General features: G+C 40.6%; 1 protein-coding gene across 2 annotated transcripts; it reads left to right on the forward strand.

The window, feature by feature from the left end:
* The first annotated feature begins 243 nt into the window (after positions 1-243).
* kdm5ba (lysine (K)-specific demethylase 5Ba) lies at positions 244-16366 on the forward strand. 2 transcript variants are annotated; one of them, XM_047583121.1, is made up of 27 exons: positions 244-539; positions 4165-4242; positions 4458-4580; positions 4715-4885; positions 5739-5864; positions 6580-6673; positions 6770-6876; positions 6986-7144; positions 7288-7407; positions 8627-8785; positions 8987-9168; positions 9335-9497; positions 9716-9835; positions 10058-10252; positions 10547-10728; positions 10934-11058; positions 11154-11304; positions 11541-11661; positions 11898-12253; positions 12789-12927; positions 13013-13192; positions 13270-13428; positions 13870-14289; positions 14447-14537; positions 14632-14819; positions 14910-15173; positions 15257-16366. In XM_047583121.1, the coding sequence occupies exons 1-27, from the start codon at positions 387-389 to the stop codon at positions 15392-15394; spliced, it is 4464 nt and encodes a 1487-aa protein (XP_047439077.1). In that variant the 5' UTR covers positions 244-386; the 3' UTR covers positions 15395-16366. The 2 variants fall into 2 exon arrangements, with proteins under 2 accessions (XP_047439077.1, XP_047439078.1); XM_047583122.1 differs by lacking the exons at positions 244-539; positions 4165-4242; positions 4458-4580; positions 4715-4885; positions 6770-6876 and having other exon boundaries at positions 5847-5864.
* The last annotated feature ends 1161 nt before the right edge of the window (positions 16367-17527 follow it).

Here is a 17527-nt window from a genome sequence, read left to right on the forward strand (position 1 = left end):
CAAAATCATTCTGATAGGCACACGCAACAATGACTAAATATTATTTTTTATTTTTTAAATAAAATATAACTTAGCATGGAGTCAATCCTGACAACAAAAATAGCAATTAGTGTTTGTGTTTGTGTGAGCTACAGATACAGATTGATGTGGAAATGAGCCACATATATATGAGTGTAGCCTCAAATAATTCCTGGGTGTCTACTTTTTGAAGCGGAGGCGCACAGTCAGTAGCTGTCACCAGCTCGTCTCCAACTAGATAATTCGTCTTTGAGTTCAATGAGTGGAGAGTGGACATGAACTGAAAGGCCGAAATTCATAACAAGCAAACTCGGCGTGAGGGAGCTCTTTCTGAAATATTTCAGTCGGGGTCATAAGAAGATGCAACAATGACTCAGCCGCTGCTGAATGAGTTCATTCCTCCTCCGGAGTGCCCTGTTTTTGAGCCCAGCTGGGAGGAATTCGCTGAGCCTTTTGCGTACATCAACAAAATACGACCAATCGCGGAGAAAACTGGCATTTGCAAGATCCGACCGCCACCGGTGAGTGTTTCTAAAAAAATACGAATTGTTGAAGTGTTTTTCCTGTGCACACTGGCCTCGGCCGCTGTGGATAATTTCGCCGTCAAAGTTGTGTTTTTAGACGGGCTTTCAACATGGCGGATTGCGGCTGCGAGTAGAATAGTGAGCTAGCCTCAGCGCGAGTGTGTTCAGTTCGCTTCAACGGCTGGAAGCTAAGCCAGACGGCACCATTCAGCAGGAAATCTGTGTCAACGTCAAGATTTAAAGCCTCAAAACCCTCCGAATTCAGTTATTTCGTGGCAACGGCCAGCTTGAAGAGCGCAGTTTCTAAAAATAATTCAAACGCTAAAGTTTTGCCTGTACGCAAATATGAATTGTTTACGTTAGCGCAGAGGGATGAAGTGCTTCCTGGAGTCTGCGCACGGAAGCGGCTCACTTAAGACTTGAACCAGCGCTTTTGACCGCAGCATTATTTATTTTATTTTTTTTATACTGTTGATAAAATGTAAAGGAACAACTTTTGACAGCGGGAATTGCCGGATTTAGCCAGTGTGAGGTGACCTAGCTAGTGATTATGAGGCCCGTTTAAAGCTGGAGTTGCCTAACGTACGTGCTCGGTGACCAACAGTTTATGGAGAGAAGGGTCGCTTTTTAATGGACAGCGTCTCCCCATTTACCCCAGTTTAATCATCTTTACCTGCTTAAACTCACTCTGTGCAGCCACTGGTTTTATCTAAACATTTTATTATTGCAGAATAATAACCTTATATTATTAAAAATAACTCAAAATAAATAAATAACTTATTTTACAAGCATTCTTCAAATGAGGAAATAAGGAAATAATTCAATTAAAAACACAAGCGAGTCACTCCACTGGCCTTATTTTTGAGATGTGTGATGGACAGATACCCTGTTCAAGGGTGTGTCCGTGCATTAACGCAAATTAGATAAAGAACAAATTCAGCTGGAATAAATGATAATACCATGCCTGTGGGGGGATTTCTAGCGGTTGTCCTATTTTGTCAGTTTAGAAACATTCGTAGATATGGGGATGTGGTTGACCATCAGATAACGTGGCACTCGCTTTTTAGCAGAACTTGGAAAGCAGCTAAAGCCCATTTTGCACGGCTGAACTCAACGGGTTGGGGTATAAGAGAGTGAATTGTTATATATTTAAAAATATATACATATAAATACGGGTGGGTAGGGTGACTGCTTCTAGTGTTGCTGGGTCAATGGCTGAAAATGCTCTGCTCGTGTAAACAAAAGAAGGCAGTGGGAAAAAGGTTTGGGCCAAGACTAGCTGCAGATAGTCTCCATTTATCTTACATTGAGTAGTAAAATAAGAATTTTTACAAACCTCCCTTTTTGCATATGAATTTTTATCTTACCATTTATGGCACACATGTTATTCATTGCTCTAAATAAATGTCTAATCTTCATGTTTAAATTCACCATTTGCCTCCCATAGTATATGCACAAAGAAGTGAACATTTGTGGATCAAAATGAACCCATAAACAAACTGACTCAATCTGAGCTCTCCAGAGGGATTTTTCCAAGGCAAATTTCTGTGTGTGTGTTTGTATAAAGGGAGAGAAGCTGGATGCTTGTCTGGCAAAGATGCACACAATTTCCATGCATTTCTGGGTAGGCCCTGACCTCCTGAGATCTTCTTTTCTTTATTTCTTTTCAACGTTCACTCTGACATGCTTCAAAAGGAGAGAGTTTGTCAGACGGAAGTAAACATTGCACCACAACCTGTTTTTGATCAGTGATTTCTTTGTGCAGAGTGTGTGGTGAGAATTTCCTCCTGGGTTTTACACGGGTTGCATTTTGAGAGTAGACGTTATTAGCACACATGCAGACTACTTGCGGACCACTTTCAGTGGTTGAATCCTCACCACTTGTATTAGGCATTTTATATTAGGTGGACCAAAACTGCATTTATGACAGTTATGTGAGCTTGGAGGAAGTTTAACAAAGGCCTGTGCATTTCTATATGTCCCAAGTGTTTCCTGTCATCTGTCAACATTTGCTAGTCTAATCCAACTTTGTATGCAGATGAAAGGGTGGTGTAGATGCAGCTATTGTTATCACCACTCGGACCTCACACAAAACCAAGCCTGTGAGGCCAGTGAATGTAACATTTTTCTGTACACTTTAGAAACATGGCAATTAAAGCTTTAATGACATCCAGTGTCAGAGGCTTGTTTTCAGACCCAGCGGAGTCAGTTCACATGGTCCGTTTACACATTTTAAGTGTTAATTTGGCATATTCTCTATTAAGCACTGAGTCACTGGAACATGTGAACCTTTAAGCCAAGATAGTGTCTTTGTATTTGTGGTTTTAGTGTGTTATAGTATGTAGTAAAGTTAGTATTATTTTTTTACACATAGAATTATAATTAACCTGATTTAGTGTAGGGTTGTTACTTTTTGTAGCCGTTTATCTAGAGCACAAATATCATGTACATTGAGATGAAATATGAGCAATTAATCTAATTTAGTTTTTTTAGAAATCCCTAATGCTGTGTTGAGCCCAGGATCTGAACCATTACAGACAATTAAACCATCCAGCAACACAGTTACATTTTTTTAATTTTTTTAAATTGATTAATATGATAACTTGCCAATGCATTAGGTACACTACAAAGATAAATACATTCAGACAGTCCTGCTCTAAACTTCACTGGTGTACCTTTGCCTTTTCCGTTTTAGTATTACTTAAAATTTTATATATATAGTTTTTTGATCACTAAAAACTAAATAAGTGGAGACGTGACCCTGAGACGGCTGAATGGATCACAGTCACAATTTCTTGACGGACATTTTATTGTCTAAACAATAACTAGGTATACTCTGGTTTGTTGTGTTTTGTTATTTTGTTTTTGCACACTAAGTATTTGTGTAAACTCTTGTTGCATTATGCGTGTCAGAAATAACTCTTTCATGAACCAGCTGGATTATTTTGACATGTTAGTTTTCTTCATAGCTCTTTTGCCAACAAAAAGACAGTCAGTTGAGTCAATGATGGTGTTTAATATTATCAGCTTTGAGACGTGAAAAAGAACACACTTCATCACACTCAAGGTTTCACACAATATTTCAGTTTTTCTGTCATTTGTAAATATTCCTATTCACTAGGAGGAGAGCGGTGTGGCACGTTTATTGATACAAAACGTAAATTATCCTGCCGGCTCTGGAGCCACTACTCTGCTCTACTCTTACAGGAAGTTGTGTTTCTCCACTATCCCACATGCCAGTGTTTAGTTTGTCACTGGTCGACTCTGCCCGGTCTCCTACACTATAGGAGATGGTCACTGACTAAGGGGATATTTCAACTTTTAGTCTTGTAATATTAAATTATTGACTGCCTGAATCTTGACATGTGTTAAAAACCTGTTTTAGGTCTTGAACTCAAAGTAATGCGTTGTAGGTGAGAACCACACATGGGGTAGATGGTCTTTTATTGAGACGAAGACTAACACATGGTTTGAGTTCTTTCATGTGTCTGTAGTAACAGCTGTCTTTCTAGGGTAGTAGTTATGAGTGGTCTGACTTGAATTATCTATCATACATTTGTAACTGATGTCAAGATTTTGTGTCATTGCGTGTAATGAAATATTTTGTTGTTTTTTTCCTCAGGAGTGGCAGCCTCCGTTCGCCTGCGATGTTGACAGACTGAAGTTCACACCACGTATACAAAGGCTTAATGAGTTGGAGGTACATTCATTTATTATGCTTATTAATTTAATTTCTATAAAATAGATGATGGGTTAGGTAGTGGTGGTATTTGACACTATCTTATGATTGAAGAACAGGTTTGGACAATTAATGTTCACATTTAAAAATAAAATTTATAGTTTGACATAGGAAATAATGCGGGGAGACAGAAAGTGGATGTTTCTAATTAATCATTGTTCAATCTTGTTTTTTAGGCTCAGACCAGAGTTAAACTCAACTTCTTGGATCAAATAGCCAAATTCTGGGAGCTCCAAGGATGCACTCTGAAAATCCCTCATGTGGAAAGAAAGATTTTGGATCTGTACCAACTGAATAAGGTGTGTACATCCTTGCTAGTTATTCAACTAGAGAGTAGTATCATAAATAATGTACCGTGAAATGAAATGCTTGACTTTATTTACATGACTAAACAGTGTCCGCTGTACTGAATATATAATTGTGTTTTTCCAAGTTGGTGAATGAAGAAGGTGGCTTCGATGCAGTCTGCAGAGAGCGGCGCTGGACTAAGATATCAGTCAAGATGGGCTTTGCTCCAGGCAAGGCTATTGGCTCCCATCTGCGGGCGCACTATGAGCGGATTCTCTTCCCTTATAACCTGTTCCAGACTGGAGCCAATCTGCCCGTACGTCCCGACAATGTGTTTTCTTTTAATAGCAGCAGAGCAGCAGGAGCCAGTCTTGTTGTAAACAGCTGAGTGGATATTTATTGGAAGAATTCATTGTCCATTACAGTTCCTTTTCAACTCATACACATTATTACTCTGGACTTCAAGGTAATGGCTATCATGCTCCATTTATCAGCTAAATTCACCCACAGTTGGCAGCCTTAGTTTGGTGCTGGGAATGTGAAAGAAACAGTTATTATGTCACAGGAAAGGAGTTTAAATTTAACTTTGTTACCCTGGGCCCTTAATGTCACAAAACTATATCTCTCAGCAAAAATTCAATAAAATGTTATTTATATAGTGTCAATAACAATACAAATTGTCTCAATACGCTTTACTAAATCTAGCCTGAAGCCCCCAGAGCAGCCTGAAGGCAATAGTAGCAAGGAATAACTTTTAACAGGAAGAAACCTTGAGCAGAACCCAGCTCATATGGAGGGACCCATCTGAATGAGGCCAACCGGGTAGAAACAGAGATAGAAAAGAGAACAGCAGGAACAATGAGATAAACATAGATACATACATCTGACTAAAGCAAACGAACAATATGAAGTCACAGGTAGCATATTAAAATGTAGAATTTTATGAAACTGAGATATGTAAGCTCTACTTTCACAGTAGCATTTCTTGTTTGATATCTCTAAATAGCTCCTACCACGGATTAGTGAAAACATGATTATATTAATAAGCTGGTCCTGCCTAATCTTTAAGTCTATTCCAATGTTTTCAGAAATTTTTGTACAACTGTGTAAATGCATATACTGTATGTGAGAGCAAACGTTGAATATGTTTGACTGTGTACTTTCTGCAGAAGGCCACCTTGACCAATGACACTAAAGATAAGGAGTACACGCCTCACGACCTGCCGCAGCGCCAGTCTGTCCAGCCTCAGGAGACCTGCAGCATCGCTCGCCGAGCTAAGAGAATGAGATCTGAAGTGAGTTTGTTTTCTTCACTGAGATGATTCATTAGATGTACTGTCAACATATACAGTATATATCAGTCAGGGTTTGTTAAATTCACTGGAAAAAATACTAATACCATCTTCATTTTACTGATAGCAAGTCACAACATTGCCTGCAAGACCATGAAAACTTTCAGATAAAACCACATCTGTTGGCCAAAAAGACAAAACAAATCTCCCTTTTGACTGCAAAGCAGCTCCAGGAAGGTTTAGCTGACACAGGAGACATGGTGCAGCCTTTCACTGTACAGCTTCAGTGCACAAATTGGAACCACGTGATGACGTCATAGGATAGAAACCTTACCTGCAACATCATCACAAAAGTCAAAAAAGTATGAAAAGCCACATCACGATAAGCCAGAGTCATTTTAGAAGCAAATGCTGTGGAAAATGTTTAACCACAAGAACAGTGCATTCACCTTTAATAATAAAAATAAATACAAATGAATTCTGTGTTAATGCAGGCATTGCTTTTAATTATGCTAATATGTTATTTTCTCAAGGTTGCCCAAATGTTTTATGCAACTACTTGTTTACTACAGAGGCATTTTGTTTGGACAAGTGTGTCCTCTGTACACATATGAAGGACTTCGGTGTTACAAAACAAAAATCCCTCATATCTCTTTGAGGACCCAGTAAAATTACAACTAACAAACCTATTTGTGTCTGTCTCTCACCATGACTCCAGAGAGGCTGTGTCAAAAGTGAACCTGAAGACGTTTGTGAGAATCGTCCCAACCTGAGGAGGAGAATGGGACCATATATTGGCAAACAAGAGCCTGGTAAGAAACGCATTATTTTTTTAAAATAAATGTTTATTGGGAGCGACACTGTTGAGGTCTTAAAGCCTCCACTGAATCTCCATTCTTGTCTTTCAGTGAGAATGGCAATCACTGAGGTGAAAAAGGAGCCCATTGAACACGAGGCTCCACCACAATATGAAGAAACTATATTAAATAAAATAAACAAACCTCCATCAAATAAAGTAAATATTTACTCTTATATTGAGTTTATGTCTAAGCAGGTGTGTTTACACCAGTATAACTGAAATATTGTGTAGTTGGAAATATTCATCTAGGTGTGTGTCTCCTCAGGTGGACCAGTACATGTGCCTGGTATGTGGCAGTGGAAGTGCTGAGGACCGGCTACTGCTGTGTGATGGCTGTGATGACAGCTATCACATCTTCTGTCTCATACCTCCCCTCCACGATGTTCCCAAAGGTGACTGGAGATGCCCCAAATGCCTGGCTCAGGTGAGCTGCAGCACCTCCGCCCTTGGGGAGCTGAAGTCTGCTCATAATTGGGAACTAGAGTGTAGTCTGTCAGACATGCCCAATTAGAGTACAGTCCCAATTGGTCTGTTTTTACTTCATGTTTCTCCTTTTGCTTTTGGCAGGAATGTGGCAAACCTCCCGTTGCATTTGGCTTTGAGCAGGCCAGCAGGAGCTACACCCTCCAATCATTCGGAGACATGGCCGACTCCTTCAAGTCTGATTATTTTAACATGCCAGTTCATGTGAGTTTGTCTCAGTTGTTAAATGATAACTGAGAGGTTTCTTTCCATCTTCTCCATTTTCTCCTCTTACTTGTTGGGCTTAGAAATACATATAAGATGAACGTTATACAATTAATTTGACAGATCTTCTTAACTGTCATACTTAAAATCCAAAAGCAGCCACACAACAGCTTTCCGTCCTGACACTCTTCTTATGAGCTTCTGCCTTGTTCCTCATTGTGGAGCAAGATTTCAAACAAACGACCCAAGGAGTTTATGAATTGACATCTAATCTTTCAAATCAAGATTAATTCGAATCAGAATTTTTTTCTTTTAAACCCGCCCTAGACTCGAGTTACAACAATTTCTCTGGTCTATGTGGAAAAAGTATTTAGAACTAGACACAAAGATGGGATTTTGAATGAACCCATTTAAGACGAGATGACGGAAGTGACTTTCAGGAAAGTTATACTGAAATGATCATCTAAAGGTCAGATTAAGGTTTCTCAAGTTATATCTGATTAGGCTTGTTGCCACCTACGGAGGTTAGAATTACATAATGTCTATTTACCATGAACATAACAGGTCACATAGACAGTATGAAAGGAAACGGACAGTGAAGAATAGTGGCAGTGGTGTCCTCGTATAACCAAGTAGTTCTGTTGAGGCTGGAGAACTAAAGCTAAGGAGCAGGAAGGCAGAAGGCTGAGATAAGGATTCAGGTCCAGACATGTTGAGATGTCCAAAGTAGTTGTTGGTTTATAGCCTTTTAAATTAGTTTGTCTTCAAAAAATTAGGTTACACCAGGACTTATACTGATGGTAATTATAATTACTGATATCAGCATACTCAAAACATTTCAGTACATGGAGATGCTATATTTCTGTCACTGTCACTTATATTTTTGTGAAGGGAACATTCAGGAGTCTGTGTTTTTTAGTTTTATGACTTTGGACCTGAACAAAAGAATGCTTTGAGTCCTTTTTGTGTTATCAGATGTTGTTTCACCTTCTTACATATTCACATCCTGTGTGCTACTCTTAATTCAGGAAGAGAGCATTGGGTGAAAACGTCTGGTTTGAGCAGACTTCATATACATACAAGACTGGGACAGAAGATTTTGTCCAGCCGGAGTCCTTGTGTTTTTTGAGTTTTCCATTAGTGGCAGTAGATCTGCTTCTTTGTTTAGGTGGCATTTTTCTTGCTGTGTGTTTAATACAGTGTCTTTTGTGTTTTTAAGATGGTTCCTACTGAGCTGGTAGAGAAGGAGTTCTGGCGCCTTGTCAGCACCATCGAGGAGGATGTCACAGTGGAGTATGGAGCAGACATTGCCTCCAAGGAGTTTGGGAGTGGTTTCCCTGTGAGGAACGGCCATTTTCAAGTATCTCCTGAGGATGAGGTATTGTTGTCGTGCTGTCTCTATTTTCAAAAGAACTTTTTCTTTAGCTCAATCAGTTGAAATTGAACATAAGCTGAAGCTTTGAATGTGTTTTTGTTTCTTTATAACATATCCTTTTTTGATAATAAATAGGATAAGATGATTTTTAAGGGGGTTATATCAGAGTGAAAGATTAAGTGGAGGCCTGTCTCTGACCTGCAGCATTACCTGACCAGCGGCTGGAACTTGAACAACATGCCAGTGCTCGATGCCTCTGTGTTGACTCACGTTACAGCTGACATCTGTGGGATGAAGTTACCCTGGCTGTATGTGGGCATGTGCTTCTCTTCCTTCTGCTGGCATATCGAAGACCACTGGAGCTACTCGATAAACTACCTTCACTGGTAAAGTAAACCATCTTATGATTTTAACGTAGGAGTTTAACTTTCTTACACTAGGTGTGACTCGTTTTACTGATCTGGTTCCAATATCATGGTGTAAGGCCTGCGAATAGATATATAACGTATTTTGTGAGCGTTGAGTTACTAAGATGTTTGTGCTCATTTGCAGGGGGGAGCCCAAGACATGGTACGGGGCTCCAGGTTATGCTGCGGAACATCTTGAGTCAGTCATGAAGAAATTGGCCCCTGAGCTGTTTGAGTCACAGCCAGATTTACTTCACCAACTGGTGACCATCATGAATCCCAACACACTAATGAACAACGGCATTCCGGTAATCTTCTCTCTGTTGATGCTCAGTTATGTTACGTTAGATCTTTATCCTCCAAGTATGATGACATATCCTTAAAAGTCACAATCACACCATGAAAATAAAATTGTAAATATAAATCAGCCATCAGCTATGTGTGGCAATATAATAAAAAAATATATATGCCATTTTTAAAATCTTAGGAACGCTGTAAAAACTGAAATCTTTTCTTCTTTCAACAGATATATCGCACCAACCAGTGTGCAGGGGAGTTTGTCATCACTTTTCCCAGAGCTTACCACAGTGGATTCAACCAGGGTTTCAACTTCGCTGAAGCTGTCAACTTCTGCACCATGGACTGGGTAAGAAAACCTGGTTATACTCAGGTTTGAATTTGCTCAAAGGTAGTTTTGCGCAAAGAACAAGATTGTTTTGTTGTAAAATCATGGATATATGAGTCCGTTCAAGCCTTAAGAATTAAATCCGAACTCCTGGCTGCATCAATAACTTCTGGAACATTGTGCTAATCATTTCCTGTCTATTGGCTCATTAAACTTGAACCCCTCCACGATGTTTCCTGCCAGATGCCCATTGGCCGTAGCTGTGTGGATCACTATCGTGAGTTGAGCAGATACTGTGTCTTCTCCCATGACGAGATGGTTTGTAACATGGCCTTTAAAGCGGACATGATGGATGTCGAACTGGCGTCAGCAGTGCAGAAAGAGATGACTGCCATGGTTCAGGAAGAGAAGGCGCTGCGAGAAAATATTAACAAAATGGTGAGAAACTTGGTCATTAAATGTTTTGTTTTTGTTTTCTTATTTGACAAGCAACTTATGTTCAATGATGAGGCCATACAGCCATTCATTTGTGCAAATTGTTGTTCTGTTTGCTCCTGGATTGTAAGTATAGCACACCTCGCAAATAAACAAATGAATCTGAAGTGTTGTAGAGAATATTTTTAAAAGATTTATGACAATATGGATTTGGAATAAACCTTTTTATGAACAGATGTCACATTTAGCTCCTCTCCCTGCTCAGTGACTCTAATGACTGTGATTTTGTGCCCTCAGGGCGTGGTTCAGTCTCGACAAGTTGATTATGAGGTGCTCCCTGATGAGGAGCGGCAGTGCTGCAAATGTCGGACCACCTGCTACCTGTCTGGCATCACCTGTGTCTGCAGTCCTGGCAAGATGGTGTGTCTGTACCACTCCCGAGACCTCTGCTCCTGTCCTCTGAGCAACCTCACACTCCAGTGAGTCTCAACATAGTCTCCTCTGACTTGTACTAGTGATTTATCATTAAATCCCGTCAGAAACAAATCTCAACCCCAAATGTCAAACCTTTCTGTACTGAGGAAAGTTTTCCATCATTAAATGATGCTGCTTGATCAACATTTGTTTGTTTCTGTAGTGATGAATGACTCAGTCACCAATGCTTTGATTTGTATTTTCCCACAGTTACAAGTTTACACTGGATGAGTTGTACCCCTTGATGGCGTCAGTGAAGATGCGTGCGGAGTCTTATAAAGAATGGGTCGCTAATGTTCAGGACATCGTGGAGAACAAAGGAACCAAGAAAAGAGGTGCACAAAATGTCTATTGAACAGAACCTTCTGCAACTCTTCACAGTGTCTGAATGTGTTTTCAAATAAAGGTCTGTGTTTTTTTTTTTGCTCAGGTTTGGAAGAGCTTCACAGTCTGATGGAGCAAGCAGAAATAAAGACGTTCCCTCAAACCAGCCTCCTGGATCGGCTGCGTACAGTCACCTCAGAGGCCGACAAAGTCGCTGTGATGGCACAGCAGCTTCTCAATGGGAAGAGACAGACGAGGTACTAAGATTAAAATGGATTAAAGTATCTCATCTCTAAAAAATAAACATGTTGTTATTGACTCGCTGTGTTGTTAAAAGAAGTAGTACACCTGTACTTGTATTGTTTTTATTTGCTTATAGAAGCTTATAGAATTCAGACTTCTTTCAAAAATGTGAAGATGACAATTTGGAGGAAACGTCTTCATATTTTATGTTGTCACTCGATCTGTTGAGCAGGTTTAATTTGTGTTCCAGGTATCGGTCTGGAGGAGGAAAGTCTCAAAGCCAGAATGAGTTGACTGTGGAGGAGCTGAGGTCTTTTGTCCAGCAGTTAGACAATCTGCCTTGTAGCATCCGACAGGCTCCTTTACTGAAGGTAAGCAAGACTTTTGCTGCATCACGAAAACCATTCAAGTCTTTTATATGTGGATTTTTTTTTTCCAAAAGAACTGCTTTATCTTCAAACACTGGTCATTTGTGTCCTCAGACTTTCACACTGCAGTATGTCTAGTCCCATCACGCTGCATAAATAAGTTTGTTTTCTTGAAGTGACAGACTTTTATAAAGCAGGCTCGTCTCAGTGTTCACATGTCTGTTCAATGTGTCCTCCAGGATCTGTTGACTCGGGTAGATGACTTCCAGCAGCGCAGTGAGCGTCTCCTCTCTGATGAGTCACCGAGCGCACTGGAGCTGCAGGACTTGCTGGATGTGAGTCTGGGACTGGATGTGGAGCTGCAGCAGCTTCCCCTTCTGAGGGAGAGACTGGAACAGGCTCGCTGGCTGGAAGCTGTGCAGCAAGCCAGTGGCCGGCCGGACAGCCTCTGTCTGGACACCATGAGGAGACTGATAGACCAGGGTGTGGGTCTGGCGCCTCACAGCTCTGTGGAGAGAGCCATGGCTCGTCTGCAGGAGTTGCTGACGGTGTCAGAGCAGTGGGAGGAGAGGGTGCTCACCCTTTTGGAAGCAAGGTGAGGACAAGGAGTGCCCTCTGGTTGTGTATTTCACTGTTGTTGACAAGATTGCAAATTTTACTTTGGTTGGTTTACTGGGACCTAATTCTGTCCTTCTGCAATAATGGTGCCATGAAAAATACAATAAAGTACATCTGGGGTGATGACAGTGTATTACTGATACTGTACTATAGTCAAAAGTCATCTCAGATGGCCAAGTTTGTTTTAGGTTTTACTAATTTGTTATAAATAAAGTTTGTATTTAAGCAGTTTAAATTTTGTGTATTGTGAAATGCGAACGCGGCAGTTTGGACAGCTTAGATGATACACAATGAAATGTGCCAAGTCTGCAGAGCTGGGTCCTGGTGGATAAAGAGGATCATGGTGTTGTGACATTAATGGCTTCACAGAAACTACAAATAGCCCTTTCTTCTTTCTAAATCTATGTGAATACAGTCTTTATCAAGAATCATATAATATATCTTTTTCTTGCGTCTGCCACTGTTACATAAAACTTTAACATGTTCCCTGTTTACTTTGTGTTGTTCCTCAGGCCATTTCACACCATGGAAACACTTGATGCTGCTCTGCAAGAAGTAGAAAACATCCCTGCATATCTACCCAACTGTTTGCAGCTGAAAGATGTCGTCAGCAAGGCCAAGAAGTGGCTGAATGAAGCTGAAACACTCCAGGTAAAATGTGCTTCCACCAAATCCTCAATGAGTGTTCTCAGCACTTTACACTAGAATTATTAATCCTGTGTGTGCATGCTTGTAGCTCGGGGGACGTATCCCCGTGTTGGACAACCTCTCTGAGCTGGTTCTCAGAGCAGAGGGTATCCCAGTGAGGCTCGACCCACTGAGTCGACTGGAGGCCCTCGTGGGTGATGTTCAGAGCTGGAAGGAGAGCGCAGCAAAGACATTCCTACTGAAAAACTCCCCGTTGTCTCTCCTTGAGGTAAACTTGGATATAATTAGGTGTGACTGGTTTCTGTTAATTGTGGCTGTGCATTGATTTGTATTTGTGTTTTCAAGGTCCTTTGCCCAAGATGTGATGTAGGATCTGCGAATCACAAGTCAAGAACTAAAAAGGTGAAAGAAGCTCCACAGCTGAGTAAAAAATGTTCATCAAAGCTGGACTCGGTGTGTGACGTGGAGAGAGCGCTCTCTGAGAGCAGGGACTCGGCCTCTGCTGTAAGTACAGCTGTATCATCTCCTTTCATAACTGTTACACTGTAGTTAGTGCAGACACGATTTCCTTTACTCCAAAAAAATGCTCTTGTTCGTTGTCCTAAAACGCATCCAACTCGTTAATTGTAATATTAGAATTGACCGTTTTAATTACATGAGCAGAATCGTATAGCGTGATTATTTATGCCGCCTTTCCTCTTAGCTTATTATATTATATTAATATTGGTATTTATTTATTCCTGTTCCCTGGGCAAGATAGATGTGATGTGACTAATATATATATCTATATCTATATATATCTATGTGTATATATAGATATATATATATAGATATAGATATATAGATAGATAGATATAAAATGTTATTTTGGTATATGTAAATTAATAGTTGTACATGAAATTTAAACAGACGACACGTCATTAATTGGATTTTGCCTCGTCACAGATGACCACCCTGTCAGAGGTCCGACAGAGGGAGATGGAGATCTTGTTGGCTCTGAGAGCTTCTAATGAGTCCAAGCTTCTTCCTGCTGAGAACTCTTGTGCACTAAGTGTTTGCGTTTGCCAAAAGGCGCCTTCAGGAGCCATGGTGCAGTGTGAGCTCTGCCGAGACATTTTCCACCATGACTGCGTTACAGCAATGGCAGATCTGGAGTACGGCCAAGCCTGGCTCTGCCCACTCTGCCAGCGGTCGAGGAAACCTCCTCTGGACAAGGTCCTGCCGCTGCTGGCCTCGCTGCAGAGGATTCGGGTCCGCCTGCCTGAAGGAGACGCCCTACGCTTCCTCATTGAGAGGACAGTGCGATGGCAGCACAGAGTTCAGCAGGCCTGCACAGAGGGAGTGCTGGAAAACGTGTCAGAGATGGTCAGTGGAAAAAGATCCATTATAATTCAGTTAATGAGTCGCGTGACTTTTGATTTATTGATATTTACCATCAGGCCTATTTTCTTTTAATGACGCCATTACACTAGATGGCAATGTAGACTCACCAGACCATTAACAGCTGTTGTTCTTGTTTCAGAGGAGAGTTGGACCCAGAGCTGCTTCATGTCTGACTCAGGAAATAAATGGTTCAACATTTTACACAGAACACCAGTCTGTTCCTCTCCAAGGTCTGTGTTAAAGTGTTTGCTGTAAGCTCTTTTTACATTCTCTTTCTATTCAGTTCACCTCTGAACCCTCGTATGCTCCTCATGTTTGACACAGAACTCAGTCCTGAGCTGGAGGAGCTGATGGTGGAGGGATTTCTGCTGCAAGTCACTCTGCCTGAGACTGAGCAGCTGTACAGGTACCTGCTGTACAAACTGGTCCCCCTGCCCCCACAGAGCAGCCCCTGTGGGAAGAGCCCAGAACAGGATCAGGAGTCTCGGAAAGGGAGCCCCCACCACAACAAGGTTAAAACAGCTTGGTTATCATATAAATATACAGTACATTATTACTTATTCTATCATTTATTAAGATTTCAAATCTTGAATTGTACATAGAATGGAGTGCCTAGTCCGAAGAAGGAGGCAGCGAACAGTCAGAGCAAAAGGACCAAGCGACGCAAGGACAGCTCCGACTCTCAGCACAGTGAGAAGGCAAAGAAGTGTCGCAAGAAGAAACCCAAGAGAAGCAAAGAAAGGAGTGAAGAATCGAAAAGGACTTGTTCTCCGACACACACGGTGTCTGACCCTGCTCTCTCAGATTCAGAAGAGGACTATTCACTGTGTGCTGCACCATGGTGCCGAGAGCCAGAGGGTGACGAGGTTGGTTTCATCAGTTGACTGTAAACATCATGTGCATATACAGAAAGAAAGCTCTATGACACATTTTGATTTGCTCTCTTCAGGTAAACTGGGTCCAGTGTGATGGCACCTGCAATCAGTGGTTCCACCAGGTCTGTGTGGGTCTGTCTGCTGAGCGAGCAGAGAAGGAGGACTATGTCTGTATAAGCTGCACACAGCCAGACTATGACAGAGGAGAATGAAGACCAAAAAAGTGATGTTGAAGGAGCAGCAGCAAGCCGCAGCACTTAAGTGCACACCTGAACTCTGTGTGTCCTGTGGCTTCTCCCTTTACCTTCTGGCTTGGCCTCAGTGAACATGGTGCTACTTCCTTTGTTTCCCAGAGTTACTAAAGACTTCTGTCGCTGTTTTTGTCACACGACTGGTTTTTCAGCCAATCAACTAATCCTTTCTCAAACTTTCCAAGACTTGATGCAGGTGTGGTAAAATGTCTCAAGAACCATCAGCGCAGGGATTTTTCAACCAAAAAAATGTCAGTTTGACATTTTAAAACTGTTTTCTTTTTTTCTTTTTTTTTTTTTTTGCTTTTACGTGCATCTGAACAATGTGAAACTTACCTTTCTCTTGTAGAGTAAATATTATTTATCTAAGCAATAGCTGAACAGATTAATTGAGGTTCAGTTTTCAGTTGAGCTATATTTGTGCGTAGAAATACTTTGATAAAATGCCTTCCTGAAGCAAAACCCCTGAAGAATTCACTTTACGAATCCTATGATAATACACGGTTCAATTCAAGTTTGCGTGCTCCTCAAAACAGAAATGGATCAGTGATCCAACCTGTGCAAAGTTTGCACCTGATAATTTACCTGTATCCCTTAACAAAACTCCGACTTCAATGTCAAGTCAGGTTTCCCTTTTGCGCTGTCTGTGGAGAAAAATCCTGGATCCCTCTTTCCTGGCGTTGGAGACTCGATAATGTTCACAAGTATGGATGAACTGTCCGACATCAAAGGAATGTACATTTTGTTTTAGGGTGAATTTTCCCTTTATGGTTGAGGATGAAAATATTGTGTTGGACTTAGATTTAACACAGACTGTGTGATTTATTTGCCACGGGTATCTGACCTTTTTCCTGCTCCTTTGGGTATAATAATTATAATAATATAATTCATATGTTGAGGTTTGCATTATAAAATAAAATGTTTGTTCCCATATGTCTAGACTGATTTTATACCATCTGTTTGCAGAAGGTTTTTGGTGAGTTGATTTTGGTTTCATGATTTGGAAGAGGAAAATATTTTACATAGCTGTTGGTATTATGCAATATACCAAAACAAAAAAATAAAAACTTAAGCTGATGATTTCAACACTGGACATAATGCAAATACAGTAGGACATAACTGAGTGCTGCAACAAAAATTCTACATAGTTCAAAGACATTTAATGAACACGTTTAAAGTGTGGTTCACTTCTGTAGGAAGGTAATTATTCTCTTTCAGCAACACAAATAGCAGCAGCAGCACATGTCTACTGTGCTTTAATGTTTTCACTTAAACAGATTGTAATGAAACAAACTGATGTATTCAAATGAATCCTCAAACGGTAACCTCATGAATACACAAACTAAGGTTTCACATCCTGAGCAGATGCATCTTCATTTTGGCACCTTTTCCATTTGTTATAACCTAAAAGATCATTTGTATTCGACACCTGCTGCAGAAAGATATGAACCGTTACTGTATGTTGTTTCACAATAGTGCACTTGAAGGATTTCTGTTTTATGCTTTTATGATGATTATTGGTTTCTGTTGGATGAGGAGAGTCCGCTTTAAATCCAGTCTTTTAGCTGCACCTACTGTAGTTTAAATGAATGCAGTCTAGTCCAACAGTGCTGCCGTAAATCCTGTCTTTGTGGAGGATTATATTTGTGTTGAAATAGGAGCTATTGGAAATGTATCGATTATACTGTATAATCACCATGGTGGCTGCAAGATGTGCTGAGTACAGCAGAATCCAAACACTGCAATATTAGACACTTATCAGGCATAACGTTATGATGACCTACCTTGTGCAGGTTCTAATCATTAGAGATTAGAGAATGAACATGGGTCTACTAAGGGTATCCTGTGGTGTCTGGTAGCAGAATGTTGTTAGTGGGGGTCTTTGGTTCCTATGAGTTGAGGGGAGGTTCCTCTGTGGATCATCTCACAGATACTTGATCAGTTTAAGATCTAGTTAATTTGGAGGCCAGGTCAACACATTGTGCTGTTCTTCATGTTTTTTTGAGTTATTCCTAAACTCTAAACTCTTTGCTCAAACTGTTGTTTTTGTTTGAATTAAAGACTGAACCACTTGAATTTATCAGACTAAAGAAA

The sequence above is a fragment of the Mugil cephalus genome, chromosome 4 (genome assembly GCF_022458985.1).
Source record: "Mugil cephalus isolate CIBA_MC_2020 chromosome 4, CIBA_Mcephalus_1.1, whole genome shotgun sequence".
NCBI lineage: Eukaryota > Metazoa > Chordata > Actinopteri > Mugiliformes > Mugilidae > Mugil > Mugil cephalus.